This window comes from Heterodontus francisci, chromosome 6, assembly GCF_036365525.1.
Source record: "Heterodontus francisci isolate sHetFra1 chromosome 6, sHetFra1.hap1, whole genome shotgun sequence".
Lineage (NCBI taxonomy): Eukaryota > Metazoa > Chordata > Chondrichthyes > Heterodontiformes > Heterodontidae > Heterodontus > Heterodontus francisci.
In genome coordinates, this window is record NC_090376.1 from 56,189,465 (window position 1) to 56,206,901 (window position 17,437).

The following is a 17,437-nucleotide window of genomic DNA, read 5'->3' on the forward strand; positions in this document are numbered from 1 at the left end:
TCATGTGCTAACCTTAATAATTCTTGGTGATATTTAGGTGGTACCACTATCTGTTTAATAACTGTCCAATCTTCATCCACAGGTCTATGAGGCGGTCTCCATTTCCTCCTCAAAACCCCGTCTTCAATATATTGGCCTTCTGGAACTCCTTTCGCCTCAGCTTCTGTCAGAGCTGACTGTACTATTCTGTGTAATTCTGGATCAACTTGCTGTGCTGCAATTATAGAAGATCTGTTAAACATCTCATTTGGATTATCTAAATCCCCAAATAAGGTTTCAGATACTCGGCTATCGGTTTGTGATGTCAATTTTATCTCCGACAGTGGATCCTGTTTAGCCATTGCTCTGGTTACTACATACAGGAAATATTCCTGGAACTTGTTCCTGTAATTGTTCCGTTTCTCTGTAATTATAGGAGAAACTGATACTTTTGATCTGGCCAAATCATTTCCTAGGAGTAGATCAATTCCCTCTACTGACAAACTTTGGACAACTCCTTCAGTTACAATCCCAGATATTAGGTCATTCTCTAGTCACACTTTATATGAAGGTATGGGTATATACTCCCCACCAATTCCGTTAACTAGAACTTTAGCATTCAGGGCGCTCTCTGGTGGAAACCTTATACCCTTCCCCAGCAAAAGTTATCCCGGAGTATAATAGGTTTTCCTGCCTCACTTAAAGGATATGGAGTTACTTTTCCCTTTGAAAAGAATTCATTATAACTTTCAGGTATCTTATTCTTAACCTCTACACTCACTTTAGTTTTTGTTTCTGGTTTTACAGCTGCCATTAAAGCTACAGCCTGGTCTTCTATACTCACAGTCAGAGCTCCTTTCTCTGCATTCACTTTGCATACCCCAACATGTCCTATGGGCTTACCTCGCAACTTCCAGCATCCTGAACGAAGATGATCCATTTTGTGGCAATGATAACACTTTGGCTTGCAGACCTCACCTATACCCTCAGCACCTTCCTTTCTGGCCTGAGGAGGTAATCCTGGGGCATTCCCAGCTGTTCCTTCTTGTCCCCAGCTACTTGCTTTCCTTTCTCTCACCCACTTTCTAGCCTTCTCTGGTTTATGGGGGTGACGGATAAAAGGTTCTGCCTTATTCACAAGCTCAAAATCATCAGCAATTTCCACTGCTTACCTAGTTTTTAAAACTTTCAGGTTATCTACATGAGTTCTCACTACTAAAGGGATTGAATTTTTAAACTCTTCCAAGAGAATCAATTCTCTAAGGTTCTCATATGTGGTTTCCATCTTTAATGCCCGTATCCAACGGTCAAAGTTAACTTGCTTCACCCTCTCAAATTCTACCTACGTCTGCCCAGCCAATCTCCCTAAGTTCCAAAACTTCTGACAGTAAACTTCAGGGACTAACTCATACGCAGCGAGAATAGCCTTTTTTGCCTTCACATAATCTGCAGAAGCCTCTTCAGAAAGCATGGCATAAACTTCATGAGTTCTGCCCATCAACTTGCTTTGCATATGCAGTGACCAGCTTTCCTTCAGCCATTTCATTTGTTTGGCTATTTTTTCAAAAGATGTGAAAAATGCCTCTACATCCCTTTCCTCAAACTTGGGGCGAGCTGGTAAGAATTTAAACAGTTTTTCGCTGGGTCCTGGGCTGAATTCAGATTCGTCCTGACCAGAACTTTCCCTAGATTCAGGACTATCCCTTTGTCTTAGTTCCATCTCTTTAAACCTAAATTCCCTCTCTTCTCTTTCACTTTCTCTCTGAAATTCCAGCTTAAGTCTTTCCCATGCTATTGCTGTTTCTTTTTCTTGTTCAAGTTTTCTTAATTCTTTATCAGCCTCAAGTTTTTTTATTTGTTGTTCCTGCTTAAGTTTTTTTTCATTTCTAACTGAATTCTAGCCAATTCCACTGCATCACTCTCTGACTTACTATCATCTTCTTCCAATTTTAAATGTTGGACTATTGCTTCAAATATCTCTGCTTTTTTATCACCTGATTTCAACTCTAACCCCAATTTTGCTGAATCTCTTCATTTATTCTCAGTTAAAATTGTCAAGTCACTGAGGACACATTCTCCTTTCCCAGATATTCTACAGCAACTGTTAATGCCATTTTAATGGTATAGCCTTTACCCTATTATACAAGAAACCTGGTTCCTTTTATTTTTTTCTCTTTCAAATTATTACTTCCCTTACAATTAACGTAATCAGCGTTGGATTTGGATCCTGGACAATCAAGCCCCCGATTAATATGTTACGACCAAGGCGGGAGCAATGCACTGTCAATTCAGTCCCATTACTCCACAGGTCACAGCATTTTATTAAAGTTTCACACCTACCAGAAATTAGCCAAATTAAACACTTTATTAACCCCCAGAATAAAACACACCAAACCAGGTATCTTTAAACAACAAGTTAACTATTTATTAATAAACTAAATCTTAAACAATATTGAGATAAATCTATGTCTAAAAAGACTTTATAACTTCTTATTCCTCCTAACCCTCATGAACATACACATACATTCAAAAACCAATGGTTAACCGTTTTAAAAAATAATGTTTTAAATTAGAGCTGTTTCTTAGGAATAAAGGAACAACTGGGTTGTAAGATAAAAGCAAAATACTGCGGATGCTGGAAATCTGAAACAAAAACAAGAAATGCTGGATTCACTCAGCAGGTCTGGCAGCATCTGTGGAAAGAGAAGCAGAGTTAACGTTTCGGGTCAGTGACCCTTCTTCGGAACTGGGTTGTAAGTCCTGGTTGGTTACTTTCCTGGATCAGTGAGGTGTCCCAGAGTCAAATATTCAGATGCCACTCGAAGTCTCCAGGTGAATTTGATGAACAGTCTGTAATGGATAGTTCAAGGCACTTCGGCTGCAGTGGGTGTCAAACAGATCTTTCAACAAGGAGTATAACAACAGATCTATATAGATTTTGAATTAGCAGTCTATCAGTAGAAACTTTACTGAGAATTCCAGAACTCCCAGAAACACAAAAGACAACAGAAAGCCACTTCTGAGGCAGAGACTTCTCAGAGATGGAAGTAAAAAGGAATTTGCTACCTCCAACAATGCAAAGATTCCTTTTCAGGGGTCTTTTTCTCTTTAGGCGAAACACAGCCTGTCTGCCAATGTAGATTTTCTGCTGAGAGAGACAAATCCTTCCTTCAAGGAGAGCATGCTTTGCTGGTCTGCCAGATCAAACTGATTCTAACCAATCTTTACACATGGTCAAACTGATACAATACAGCATGTGACCATATCTCTCTTGCTGTTGCTTAGGAACAGACTTGTAGCTCGCACACTGTTCCCAGAGAATATTAAAACATCTTTCAGTCTTATAGGTACACAGACCCCCCCTTAGTTTTTAAACACAGAATAAAAAGACACTTCCATGATGCACTCACTCACTTACTTAAATTGAGAGAACTTATGCACAAGTTTACAAAGCAAGGTTCAGGAATCCCCAAGTAACCAACTAAACCCATGTAATTTACCAATACATAACACATGAATCTTCTCTTGCATATACAACTATGTCCAACCTATCCATTAGATTTTCAGGATTCTCTGAAACTTAGTGAAAAAATCCAAACCCCCAGTGATAACCTTACTCCTCCAGGTTGCTTTATTGAGACAGGCTGGCTGATCAACAGTCCCTTTGATTGCAGACTTGGTTCCAAATTTCCATTTCCTGTTGTATTATCTTGAAGCCACCTTGATGTCACAGAGATATCATGTACCCCTCTTTCCCAAAAATGATAGCTCTCACTGAGTGTACATCAGATATCAGGGGCTTGAGTTTGGTTTCCATAGCATCAAGTTAAACTTTCACCCTCCTGGAGGTACATGCTACACCACCACTTGTTTCTGGTCTGGCCCACATGATGTGCTCTCTTGAAAAGGATGGCTACTTGGGCACCCCCTGCATGCACTGGAAGCATGTAAAGTAGTGCTATCCTAATGTCACACAAAGCCTGACCAGCTGCTTTGACGCCAGACCTCCTATTTTGGATCATGCAGGTCCTTTGAACATATTCACGCATCAGTCTGCCAAGAACAAGCGTTGAGCTGCAAGATGGGCCCTACACCAGTGCTATTTAAAGGAGCAAGCATCCAACTTGTGGGTAAGGTAGTTTTGAAGAAATTCTGCTATTGTGAAGTGTCTGGAAGTACTGTGGAGTGTTTCTGGAGGTGTTGTGGTGAGCAATACTTCCTCTAAGCTGCTTCACCACAACCTGAAAGCTCCAGTACAGGCCACACACTAGTCCTCTCTAAGTTACTGCACGCATGTGGCCATGCAAAAAAATTTAAGGCCCCATGCACATAAACGAACCAGTTGTGCACTCCAAAAAAAAATTAAAAGGTACTTTGGTGGTGAGTTCCTGAACTTGGCAGGGAGTGTTGCTGCATCTTCACAGGGATGGCAGAGGAGTAGGTGACCTGTCCATAAAAAGACTGCAGCAAGTAGTATAGGGGGCCGCAATTGCAGTGCCTCTGGGTGTGCAGCACATTAGGGAGATGGAGCAGAGGCTGTGGAGAGGGCAAGCTCTGCGTGATGCCCTCTTCCAAGTTGGAGCTGGACTCCTCCATGCTCCTTGACAGTGACAGAAGGCTGTCTGGCAGGTCAGCTAATGCACCCAGCATCTTGGTGTGCCATGCTCATCAGCGCTCTCCTGTATGCCACCCCATCACATTCCTCACCTGCAACCTCTGCAGCAGAATTCATCTGTGACCTCACCCTTCAGTGAACTGGCAAATGAATCATCTTTTACTTCTATTGTGGCTGTAGCCCACTCGGGCTCAGTGGTTCACTGTGTATTGATCCCTACTGTATAGTGGCCTCCAAGATGCATGCAGTGCCTGTATCTGAGCTGGTGACTGCAAGTCTTAGATCAAGTAATGGGGCCTCATCCTCACAGTTGTGCTGTTGCCCTTTCTTTCTCTTCCTCTTTGGGCTTCTGAAGCTCGGCAGGGGCCAGTTCTTGGGTGTCTGAAAGTAGAAAATTGGAAAGGAAAGGCTGATGTGAGGGAAGGGAGGTTGGGGTGGGAAGCAAGAGGTCCATGGTCACACAATCAGCAGCTTTTCATCATGCCAGATAGCAGATGAGGGTGAGCTGAGAGTTGAGAAGGGGCATAAGGCAGGAACATACAGACATCCTCCATGTTCTCAATGACGCCAGATGACACAGGCTCTGTCGCAGCTTGCCTCATGATGTGGGGAACCATTTCCATGTAAGCGTCCTTGTCATCCAACAGTTTTACTCTGCTCCCTTCTGTTGTGTGCCACCTTGTCCTGCAGGAGAGAAGGCTGAAAGTCAGTGATTGTGTAGCACTGCGTTTGGGTAATGTGCCTTCCATAGCTGAATAGCTGGAGGTATGTAGAAGCAATGAGTTAGATTTTGTGGAGGAGGTGGGGCTTCTTGCTCCTGGCTGAAACGATGAGGTGAATTCAGCCCTGGACTTTTCGTGTGTCCCCCAGCACGATCTGCCGTTGTTCTGGAGGTGAAGTTTCCGTTGCCGGGATCACCGTCCCTTTAAAGACAGGGATCCCGTCTCCAATAGCTACCAGCCAATCACAGGGCCGTCAGCTCAGCAGTATCGGCAGGGCCACTGGGAGCAGTGGCCATTGCCAGTTAAGCAGAGGCCTTGGACCCATGACCAGGACTGGAACCCAAGCAGGGGAGGCGGGGTCGCAGGGCCAGCTCAGAAGGCCTCAGCTAGTGGGGCAGGGGGAGGGGCGTGGTCATAAAGTTCAGGGGGAGGGGGTTCCTGGGAGGTGTATTTTTTTCTGGCCTGGGCCCTCTGCGGCAGAGGCCCACCACCAGCAACATTCCTCCCCCCTGCTGCTGGTTACATCCCAGCAGCGGTGGGGGGGGGGGGGGCGGGTCAGAGGCCCTTAAGTGGCCGCTAATAGGCCTTAAGAGCCTCAGTTGGCCTCTGGGCAGGAAGCTGTCATCAGCCTATCCCGCCCCTGGGAAAATCGCTTGATGTTGGGGTGGTGACAGGCCCTCCAACCCCTGCCACCCATCACGATTCTATGGACGTCCCCACCTCCGACCCCGCCTCAGGGAGGGCCCATAAAATCCAGCCCAACGAGTGGTGATTATGAGGCAGCAATGGTAGATGTGTGAGGGGGGAAATAGAGTTTCTGGATGCTAGGCCTGAAATTGCATTCACTGACTTTGACCATCTAAGTGAGGTCATTAGACTTCTTGTAGCACTGCTGCCTGGTCCTCGATGCCGGGAGTTGACCTCCTTGGGTACCAGCTCCCAATCAATTCTGAGGGTGGTCCTTGAGGGTGTCCTGGCCCTCCCACGGAAATAAGGCATCTTTCCTACTTCCCATCTCTACCACTAGTGCCTCCAGCGCTCCATCCATCACCCTGGAAACCCCTGTTCTGCCTTGGCGTTCTAATTTCCATATTTTAAATTGCAGCACTATTATTCAATATAGCTTCCCAGCTCCCCTTTAAGATATCATAAGATCATAAGAAATAACAGCAGGAGCAGGCCATTCAGCCCCTCGAGCCTCCTGCACCATTCAATAAGAGCATGGCTGATCTGACTGTGCTCTTAACTCCATTTTCTTTCTGGCTCCCTGTAACCCCTTACTCCCTTGTAGATCAAAAATCTGTCTAACACTGCCTCAATATATTCAATGACCCAGCCTCCACTGCTTTCTGGGGAAGAGAATTCCAAAGATTAACGACCCTCAAAGAGAAGAAATTCCTCCTCATCTCCGTCTTAAATGAGAGACCACTTATTTTGAAACTAGCCAACTAGTTCTAGATTCTCCAACGAGGGGAAAGATCCTCTCAGCATCTACCCTGTCAAGTCCCCTCAGAAACCTATATTTTTCAATATTTCTCATGAATATTTTTCATTCTTCTAAATTTCAATGAGTATAGACCCAACCTGCTCAACCTTGCCACATAAGACAACTCTTTTATTTCGGGAATCAGCCTAGTGAACCTTCTCTGAACTGCTTCCAATGCAAGTATACCCTCCTAAAATAAGGAGACCAAAACCATACACAGTACTCTAGTTGCGGTCTCACCAAAGCCCTGTACAGTTGTAGCAAGACTTCTCTAATTTTATACTCCATCCCCCTTGCAATAAAGACCAACGTTCCATTTGCTTTCCTGATTGCGAACTGCATGCTAACTTTTTGTGATTCATTTTCAAGGACACCTAGATCCCTCTGTACCGCAGCATTCTGGAGTCTGTCTCCACTTAAATAATCTGCTTTTCTATTCTTTCCACCAAAGTGGACAACCTCACATTTTCCCACATTATACTCCATCTGCCAAATTTTTGCCCACTCACTTAACAGGGACAGACTACCTTTAAACACCGTGCTCACTGCACTATGAGCTGTCAGCAAAACATTTTTTGGCCCTCTGTTGAACACAGGAGCAACCAGCAACATGGAAGCTGCTTGGTTCTATGCCACCATCATGGTAATGAGGTGGCAGCACCAAATTTCTATGCTGCCCAACTCCAAGAAAAAAACTTCCTTTCAGCTGTTCCTGCCCCCTGAACTGATTTCTTCCCATCTCATGTCTGTTTTCTCCCCTTATCCAGTCTCCTCTCACCTACATCCGTGATTCGTCTGACACCCTCCACCACTTTAAGTTTCCAGTTTCCTGGCCCTAAACCGTTTTCTTTTCAGCATAGACGTCCAATCCTTCTACACCTCTATTCCTCACCAGGATGGTCTGAGGGCTGTCTGCTTCTTCCTTGAATGGAGTCCCGACCAGTCCCCATCCACCACCACCCTCCTCCACCTGGCTGAACTTCTTCCCACATTGAACAACTTCTCCCTCAACTCCAAATAAAAGGTATTGCTGTGGGTACCCACATAGGTCCTTGCTATGCCTGCCTTTTTGTGGGATATGTGGAACATTCCTTGTTCCAGTCCTAGTCAGGCCCCCTCTCATCTTTTCTCTGATACAATAATCGTTGCTGTTTCCTGCTGTCGCTCTGAACTGGAAAATTTCATCGACTTTTCTACCAGTTTCAACCCTTCTCTCATCTTTACATGGTCCGTCTGTGATTCGTTCCTTCCCTTCCTTGACTTCTCTCTCCCCATATGTGGGGATAGGCTTTCAACCAATATTCACTATAAGCCCACTCACCTCCACGGCTACTTTGATTATGCTTCCTCACAGTTGCCTCCTGTAAGGACTCTATTCTATTCTCCCAGTTTCTCCTTCTCTCTCACATCTGTTCAGAGGATGCAACCTTCCATGCTAGCGCTTCTGATGTGTCTTCCTTTTTCCTCAACCAAGGATTACACCCATCATGGTTGACAGTGTCCTTGACCGTGTCTGTTCTTTTTCGTGCACTTCTGTTCTCCACTCTTTCCATCCCTCCCAGACCACGTTAGGGTTCCCCTTGTTCTCACCTTCCACCCCAACAGTCTCTGTATTCAACAGACCATCCTCTGCCATTTCTCCACCTCCAGCGAGATGCCACCACCAAACACATCTTCTACTCCCCTTTCAGCATTCTGAAGAGACTGCTCTCTCCAGGACACCCTGGTTCACTCCTCAGTCACCCCCAACACCTCCTCCATTTCCTATGGCACCTTTGCATGCAAGCGCAGGAGATGTAACTCCTGACCTTTTACCTCCACCCGTCTCACCGTCCAAGGCCTCAAACAGTCCTTCCAAATGAAACAGTGATTTACTTGTACTTCTTTCAATTTAGTACACTGTTACGACCAATTGAGAAAGGTATCTAGGGGTCTCTTTCTCAGCCTTCACCTGGTCTTATTGCAAAAGGGTTTAATTTTTGAACACAGTGTTTTGAATTCCCCTTGGTGAATCCTTGTTCACCACTTTCCAATTATCAGGCAAAGAAATGAGCACACCAGGTTTCCTTAGGTTAAAAGAAGAAAAGTGAAATTTATTAAAACTTAAACTTAAACTCTAACACAGTTAACGCCTACGGATATACCACGCGCCCGTGCTAGCATGCACACGTGATGCACACATGCAAATAGGGACAGAAAAGAACAAAAGAAAAATGAAGTAGAGAGGTTTGAGGCAATATCAGAAGAGCTTCTTGTTTACTGTGCTTCAAGCTTACTGTAGTCCTTTTGTAAGTAGTCTTGCTTTTCGTCGGGGCCCAGTACTCTTCTTAAACCTTGTTCACTGTAGGAAACTTTTCTCTCTTGGGGTTAATGTGTCTTCAATGGGTCTTCAGTTCTATGAGAAAGAGATGGGAGCAGACAGGAGAGAGGTGTTCTCAGTCCAGGAGAAAAGAGCTTTCTGCATTTCAAACGCTCTATGGTAAGTTCAAATTCAAACAGCTCCAACCACCAGTTAGTCATGCGACTAAACTGGTCTGACCAAGTTTTCTGTGTACTGGGGAAGCAGGAACTGGGTCCTTTGTTCCAACACTGTCTGCTAGCATGCAAAAAAGGTCTTTCCGGCGAGAGGACTGACAATTCCTTGTGATAGGCCGTCTTTGCTTCCCAGCAACATTTTTAAGTTTTCAATGTTCATGTGGCAAAATAATGTGTGCCTCATTCTTGGCAGGTGGGGGCCTGCATGACAATACTGTATTCGCTGCTTATGATATGGTCTCCTCTACAATGGGAGACCAAACGCAGACTGGGTGACCGCTTTGCAGAACAGCTCCATTCAGTCTGCAAGCATAACCCCGAACTTCCAGTCACCTGTCATTTTAATTCTTCACCTTGCTTCCACTCTGACCTTTCTGTCCTTGCTCTGCTACAGTGTTTCAATGAAACTCAACACAAACTTGAGGAACAGCACGTCATCTTTTGACTGGGCACTTGTTCTGTTACAGTTTTTCCTGTCAATCTTTGGTTCCATTTTACCCTGGCTAGATCCCTTCTCGTCCCATTAAAGTTAGCCCTCCTCCAATTTAGAAGTTCTACTTTAGATTGTTCCTTGCTCTTCATTACTAATCTAAACCTTCTGATACAATGATCACTCTTGCCCACAGATACTTGGCCCACTTCATTCCCCAGCACCAGATCCAGCAATGCCTCCTTCCTAATTGAACATACTGGTCAAGGAAGTTCTCCTGAATACATTTCATAAATTCTTCCCCATCCTTGCCCTTTACTCTAACATTATCCCAATCAGTATTTGGGTAATTAATGTTGAACTATCTTAGGCACTCGTGTCAGTGAGATTCCTCGGTAATTATTAGACTCACTAGGATTCTCCCTTCTTGTGGATATAAATAATAATTGCACTCTGGAATACCAAGTATTTGCACCTCAAACAAAACCCTCCTCACCAGCCTTGAAAAGTTAGCCCATGTGGTTCTAATACTATTCTTCAAGATCTTTCCTGTTCCAACTCTTCTGGGCTCAACATTGAGTTCAACAATTTTAGATCATAACCTCCGCCCCCATTTTGTTTTGTGTTTCTTTGCTGGTTTGGTTTTTTTCTCTTGTTTCTCTCATTACCTTTACTTTGCGTTCAGACGGCTGCTATCCTGCCATTCACACCTTGTCTATACACATCTTTTGTTTCTTCACTTGTCCCATTACTTGTCCCTTTAGCCTTGCACTAGGAAATCTTTTGTCCTTTAATCTCTCCTCCCTTCTACCCTATCACAATCCTTCCCTTTGTTCTTCTTCCCACCCTCCCCACTTTCACTGGCTCAAACCTATTAGATTTCTAACTTTTCACAGTTCTGATGAAAGGTCACAGACCTGAAATGTTGGGCTGCATTTTCAAATGCAGGACGGAGGCGAGCAGGGATGCAGGTGTGCATTTTGAATTACATTCTGGGAGGCGTCACTGGATTCCTGGAGCGTGATGCAATTTTCAAAGGGAGGGTGTGAGAGGGGGCCAGGAACCCACACACCTCCAATTAATGGTCCATTAAGCTCCTTGTGGATCTTATTCATGGGCCAGGAGGTAATTTTCGAGGTGGGATCTCCAAAACCGAACAGTCTGGTGCACGTTAGTGCACAGCTGTTAGGTTCAATGCAGGGGAGCTGCAAAAACCTTTTTTAAGAAACGGAAACATTTTTGCCATGACGTGTTTCGCTGCAAGTTCAGATGCTATATCGTTTGCCTGATGGTTTGGCCGATTCTCTCTGTGCTAAGGCTTCTGGCGCTCTGAATTCCTGCCTCCTCTCTTGTGCAAGGCAGCACAGGCACTATCATGGCTGCCATCTGCCTTTGAGGCGCCTGCTCCAACAGGCGTCTGCCACCTCCTCTCAGAGCTTGGGCACCACTAATTGGCGCTGAGCTCGCCTCCAGTACAATTTGGGATTCACCAAATTAAAATTTGAAGATTGCATTGCATGAGCGACACAAACGCAGCATAGGATAAGGACCCGGAAATTATCTGGGCATCAGGTTCCCAACCCCGATTTGAAAATCAAGCTTGGTAGCTCTGTTTTTTCTCTCCATAGATGCTGCCAGACCTACTGAGTATTTCCAACATTTCTAGATTCAGAACAGATCTTACAGCTCAAAATTGGGCATTCATGAGGTGCTGTGGGCCATCTTCATTAAAGATCACCCATTGTTCTGTTACAGTTTTTCCTGTCAATCTTTAGTTCCATTTTACCCTGGCTAGATCCCTTCTCGTCCCATTAAAGTTAGCCCTCTTCCAATTTAGAAATTCTACTTCAGATTGTTCCTTGCTCTTCTCCATTACTAATCTAAACCTTCAAATACAATGATCACTCTTGCCCAAGTGTTCCCCAACAGATGCTTGGTCCACTTCATTCCCCAGCACCAGATCCAGCAATGCCTCCTTCCTAATTGAACTGAGAACATACTGGTCAAAGAAGTTCTCCTTAACACATTCCAGAAATTCCTCCCATCCTTACCATTTACTCTAACATTATCCCAATCAATATGTAGGTAATTAATGTTGAACCATCTTAAGAGGCCTTCGTGTTAGTGAGATTCCTCGGTAGTTATTAGACTCACTAGGAATCTCCCTTCTTGTGGATATCAATAATAATTGCACTCTGGAATACCAAGTATTTGCACCTCAAACAAAACCCTAATCACCAGCCTTGAAAAGTTAGCCCATGTGGTTCTAATACTATTCTTCAAGATCTTTCCTGTTCCAACTCTTCTTGCCAAGAACAGTTTTAAGGAATTGAGCATGGGTAATATCAGCCACTACTGCCCTATATACATCTGATTTTCTAGTCATGCAGATTGGTTTGTTGAAGAGAGCCAGATTTGTTAGTCAGTTTTACTAAAGCAGCAGGTTCTATGTGATTATGATCTATCCTTGGCCGCCTTCTATTTCTCATCCGCATGCTGCCTCTCAGTGACATCATCTATCTGAAAGCACAACATCAGGTTCCACATGTATACTGATGACATTCAGCTCTATCTCACCACCATCCCTCTTGACCACACCACCCCCCCCCCTCCCCCCACTGTCTCTGACTTGACAGACTGCTTGTTTGATATCCAATATTGGATAGCAGAAATCTCCTCCATCTAACTGTTGGGAACACTGAAGCCATTGTCTTTGGTCCCCGCCACAAATTCCATTCCCTAACCACTGTTTCCATTCTTCTCCCTGATCTGAGGCTGATCCTGATCATTTGCAACCTTGGTGTTGTGTTTGACCTGAGATGGGTGTCTGACCACATGTCCACTCCATTACTAAGATTGCCTACTTCCACCTAATGTAATATTGACAACTCTGATTTTGCTTCAGCTCATCTATTACTGAAAGCCTCATCTCTGCCTTTATCTAGATCTTGATTATTCCAAGGCTCTCCTGTCCAGCCTCTCATTTTCCAGCTTAAATAAACTTGTGCTCATCCAAAACTGTGCTCGCCATACTTTAATTCACACCAAGTCCCGTTCATCCATCACCACGGTACTTGCTGACCTACACTGCCTTCCATTCCGCCAGCACTTCAATTTTAAAATCCTCGTCTTTGTTTTCAAACCCCTCCATGGCCTCACCATCCCTATCCCTTTAACCTCCTCTAGCTCTACAAGCTTTCGAGATCTCTGTGCTCCTCCAATGCTGGCAGCTTGCACATCCCTGATTTTAATCACTCCACCATTGGTGGCCATGCTTTCAGCTGCCTTGCTCCTAAGATCTAGAATTCCCTCCCTAAACCTCTCCACCTCTCTACCTCTCTCCTCAAGCTGCTCCTTAAAACCTACCTCTTTGACCAAGCTTTTGGTCATTTGTCCTGATAGCTCCTTCTGTGGATTGATGTCCAATTTTTATTGATAGCACTCTTGTTGAGCTCCTTGGGATGTTTTACGATGTTAAAAAAATTATATAATGTAAAAACAACATACTGCAGATGCTGGAAATCTGAAATAAAAACAGAAAATGCTGGAAATACTCAGCAGGTGTGGCAGTATCTGTGGAGAGAAAAACAGAGTTAATTAACATTTCAGGTCAGTGATCTTTCATCAGAACTGATGTATGAAACCCAGTGGTCCTGCTTCATCTCCTTAATGGCCCTCATAGCATTTGACATCACATGTATGCTTTGAAGAGGCTTGAAATACCATTTTAAAGGCCTTTTGTTTCGCCTGAACACCTATAATTCCCTTTGCAGTTAGCATAACAGGGTGCTTGTTGGACAGATGGAAACAGTCAAAGGCACAGTTGATAGGTTCAACTCTGAGAACTTGCCTAATAAGCATAAAGGCATGGGAAAGTTTTGACATTATACTTTTTTTAATACCTTTTGATCTCTGCATACAGAAACCCTGACCAACACAGCTGGAAAATAGAACCACAAATCTTACCTTTCTGGAGCAGATTCTGCTTCCTTATGTAATCAAAAGGAAAATGCATTATACAGACAGTAAAATGTTTCAAATTTGCTGTGAAGAATTTGAGCTAATATTTACTCAGTCCTGAATTAACTTGTTAAATTTTATAACTTTTTTAAAGCAGTGGTGCAGATATGCCAGATGCCAGCAGTAGAGAAGAGCTCAGCCCTGCAGCTAGCAGCCCTGCCAGTGAGGTCTTTGAATATGAGATCTCTTTAGATAAGGAGCTGCGAGCAACTTTGGCAGAGTTAGAAAATTCAGCAAGAATAATACAAAGAGCATGGAGAAGACACGTTGTAAGTTTTAATTTTATACTCAATTGGCAAATGGCAGTGTATGCTTGGGAATTACAGTAAACACAAGATTACTGAGCAGTGTTAATCTGTGATTCCATGTGCATTACCCCTAGGTTTTACTAATTCACTAATCAATACTGAGCCATGCTTTCCTACATTACAACAGTGATGAAATTTCAAAAGTACCACCTTGGGACATTTTGAGAGTGTGAAAGGTGCTTATATAAATTCATATTCATTCTTTACTGTATTTCCTAAACATAATAACATTGAAAGATTTTTTGTGAATTCTAAATGTGAAAATGCAATTATTAAATAAATATATATTTTGATACAAAATTATTATATTTGCTATTTTTGGGAATGTTGTAGTTTGTGGCTGGAGCATTTCAAGATTTGAAACATCTGAAAACTGTCAGGAAAGCTGTGTTAAGACCAGTAACAGGAATATGTCCTCTGTGTGTACTGCTGAATAATTTGCATCGGTGTGGTTGGATGACTGTGGTTCCTCCCTGTTATGTATTTTGATGGTAAAATTGATTTAAAAACAGGTTAGACTAATGTTTACTAACACAACATTTGGCTGATGTGAGATCTACCAATGTATTCTCTCTCCACAAAATATGCCAGCAAATAAAAGAAGTATGGGAGGAATGTATTCAAGTGGTGTGGCTAAATGTTCTGGGAGGGTTACTTTGGCAGTCAGCCATTTTCAGAGACTTGTAACCTGTTCCTTAAGTAAACAATACCTCCTTAAATTGATGGCAGAAAATTGTTCCTTTTGGCTTGTGATTTTTAAATACACTAATGGATTTGACATCATCAGCAGAGCAGGGCTTTACAAGTTTGGGGAAAAGTTGGCTGTCCACCAAAGCTGCTCAGTCTCATCCACTCCTTCCATGACAACATACACCGTACAGTTTGATGGCTCCATGTCCAACAGTTTTGGAGTGAAGAATGGAGTAAAACAGGGTTGTGTCTTAGCCCCCAATCTGTTTGACATCTTCTCCATGCTCCTAACCTTCACCTTCCCTGCTGATATGGAAGGAGTCTATTTGCACACTGGGTCAGATGACGAGCTCTACATCTATCAAGGCTGAAAGCAAAGACAAAAACATATCATGTCCTGATAGCGAACCCCTCTACGCTGATGATTCTGCGCTAGTCACTCACATGGAAACTCAGCTACAAAGACTAGTGGACTATCCCTCCCATGCCTGTAACTTGTTCTCCTTGACTATTAGCATCAAGAAAACTGTGGTCATGGAGGTGTTGCATCTCTGCCCCTGATCACACTAAATAACACCCCACTGGAAGTGGTTAGCAAATTCTGCTACCTTGGGTCCATGGTGATAGACAATCTGTCCCTTGATGCAGAGCTCGATACATGCCTCAGGAAGACCTTTGGCCAACCCATGAAACATGCATGAGATAATACCAAGCTGACCCTTAGGACCAACTGGGTTTATCAGGCCTGTATTCTCAGCACCTTGCTGTATGGTTGTGAAACATGGGCGACTTACAACTACCAGGAAAAGAAGCTCGATCATTTCCAGCTTCTCCGTCTGCGGTACATTATGGGTATATCCCTACAAGACAAAATCACAAATGCAGCAGTCCTTTCAAAGGCAGAGCTCCCAAGTGTGTTGGCACTAATCAAACAGAGGTGGCGTTGGTGGATCCAACACATCCGCAGGATGGAAGTCAGTTGCATGCCCAAGGACCTTCTGTATGGTGAGGTAGCCGGGGCCAGACAACCAGTGGGGCGCCCAAAGCTCTGCTTCAAGGCTGCTTGCAAGTGTGACATGAAGGCCCTAATGTCGACCATCGCACCTGGGAGTCACTAGCTGGCGAAAGAGGGAAATGGCGACACATCCTGTGGACTGGTGTGCACTACCATAATGACCAGTTGCTACAGCAGCTTGGCAACTGGCTCCAACATCAAAAACAAGAACTCACGGTGTCACTTGGCAGCTTCATGTGCAGCATGTGTGGCAGAACTTGCCTCAAGGATTGACCTGCACAGCCATCAGCAACAGTGCACCAAGAGAAGACACCCCATCTAAATGGATTGTTTGCTGCATGTCCATTATCTTTTGTAGATGTAAGGATGCCAACCAATGGATCTATCATAGCATTAGCCACAATATGTTGGAGGATACGTTGTTTCATATATTGGGGCATTAAATGTTTTAAGGCGGTATGTGAAAGAAACTTCCAATAGCCAACTATAGCAGTTACTTGTACAGCAACATTCCACTTGGAAGGAATTTAATGCCAAAGCTAATTTTAAACAGGGCGAGTGGGCTGAGTGCTTATTGACTATATGGTTATGGTACCCTACAGGAAATCTACTTCAATGTTAAGCAGGCAGAGGGATGTGGGCACTTTAAAGCATGCTGCTGATTAAAATTGAGTTTCTCTCTTCGGACATTTTCCAACTCTTTGCACGAATTCACTGGAGTTGATTTTGACTCCCTTTGCCTGATGTTAACAGCCTCATAATGGGGTCAGTGACCTCACACTTCTTCTTTGGCCTCCTTGTCTCGAGAGACAATGGGTAAGCGCCTAGAGGTGGTCAGTGGTTTGTGAAGCAGCGCCTGGAGTGGCTAAATAGGCCAATTCTAGAGTGACAGACTCTTCCACAGGCACTGCAGATAAAATTGGTTGTTGGGGCTGTTACACAGTTGGCTCTCCCCTTGTGCTTTTGTCTTTTTTCCTGCCAACTGCTAAGTCTCTTCGACTCGCCACACTTTAGCCCCGCCTTTATGGCTGCCCGCCAGCTCTGGCGATCGCTGGCAACTGACTCCCACGACTTGTGGTCAATGTCACAGGATTTCATGTCGCGTTTGCAGACGTCTTTAAAGCGGAGACATGGATGGCCGGTGGGTCTGATTCCAGTGACGGGCTCGCTGTACAATGTGTCCTTGGGGATCCTGCCATCTTCCATGCGGCTCAGTAGGGTGTATATGTTGGGGATGTTGGCCGCCTCGAGGACTTCTGTGTTGAAGATACGGTCCTGCCACCTGATGCCAAGAATTCTCCGGAGGCAGCAAAGATGGAATGAATTGAGACGACGCTCTTGGCTGACATATGTTGTCCAGGCCTCGCTGCCATAGAGCAAGGTACTGAGGACACTGGCTTGATACACTCGGACTTTTGTGTTCCGTGTCAGTGCGCCATTTTCCCACACTCTCTTAGCCAGTCTGGCCATAGCAGTTGAAGCCTTTCCCAGGCGCTTGTAGATTTCTGTATCGAGAGACAGGTTACTGGTGATAGTTGAGCCTAGGTAGGTGAACTCTTGAACCACTTCCAGAGCGTGGTCGCCAATATTTTTTAAGAGACTCAGCACTGAAACAGGCCCTTCGGCCCACCGAGTCT

The 17,437-nt window shown here is 44.3% G+C and overlaps 1 protein-coding gene across 6 annotated transcripts in view; it reads left to right on the plus strand.

Moving 5' to 3' along the window:
* Positions 1-17,437, plus strand: part of c6h11orf65 (chromosome 6 C11orf65 homolog) — a 125,476-nt gene that overhangs the window by 24,063 nt on the left and 83,976 nt on the right. For 3 of the 6 annotated variants that reach the window (XM_068032852.1, XM_068032857.1, XM_068032856.1), the window contains exon 3: positions 13,882-14,056. In XM_068032852.1, coding sequence (XP_067888953.1) covers positions 13,882-14,056 — 175 coding nt within the window. Of the gene's footprint in view, positions 1-82; positions 295-13,881; positions 14,057-17,437 lie in introns of all 6 variants that reach the window. The other 3 variants (XM_068032854.1, XM_068032855.1, XM_068032853.1) reach the window with 3 other exon arrangements.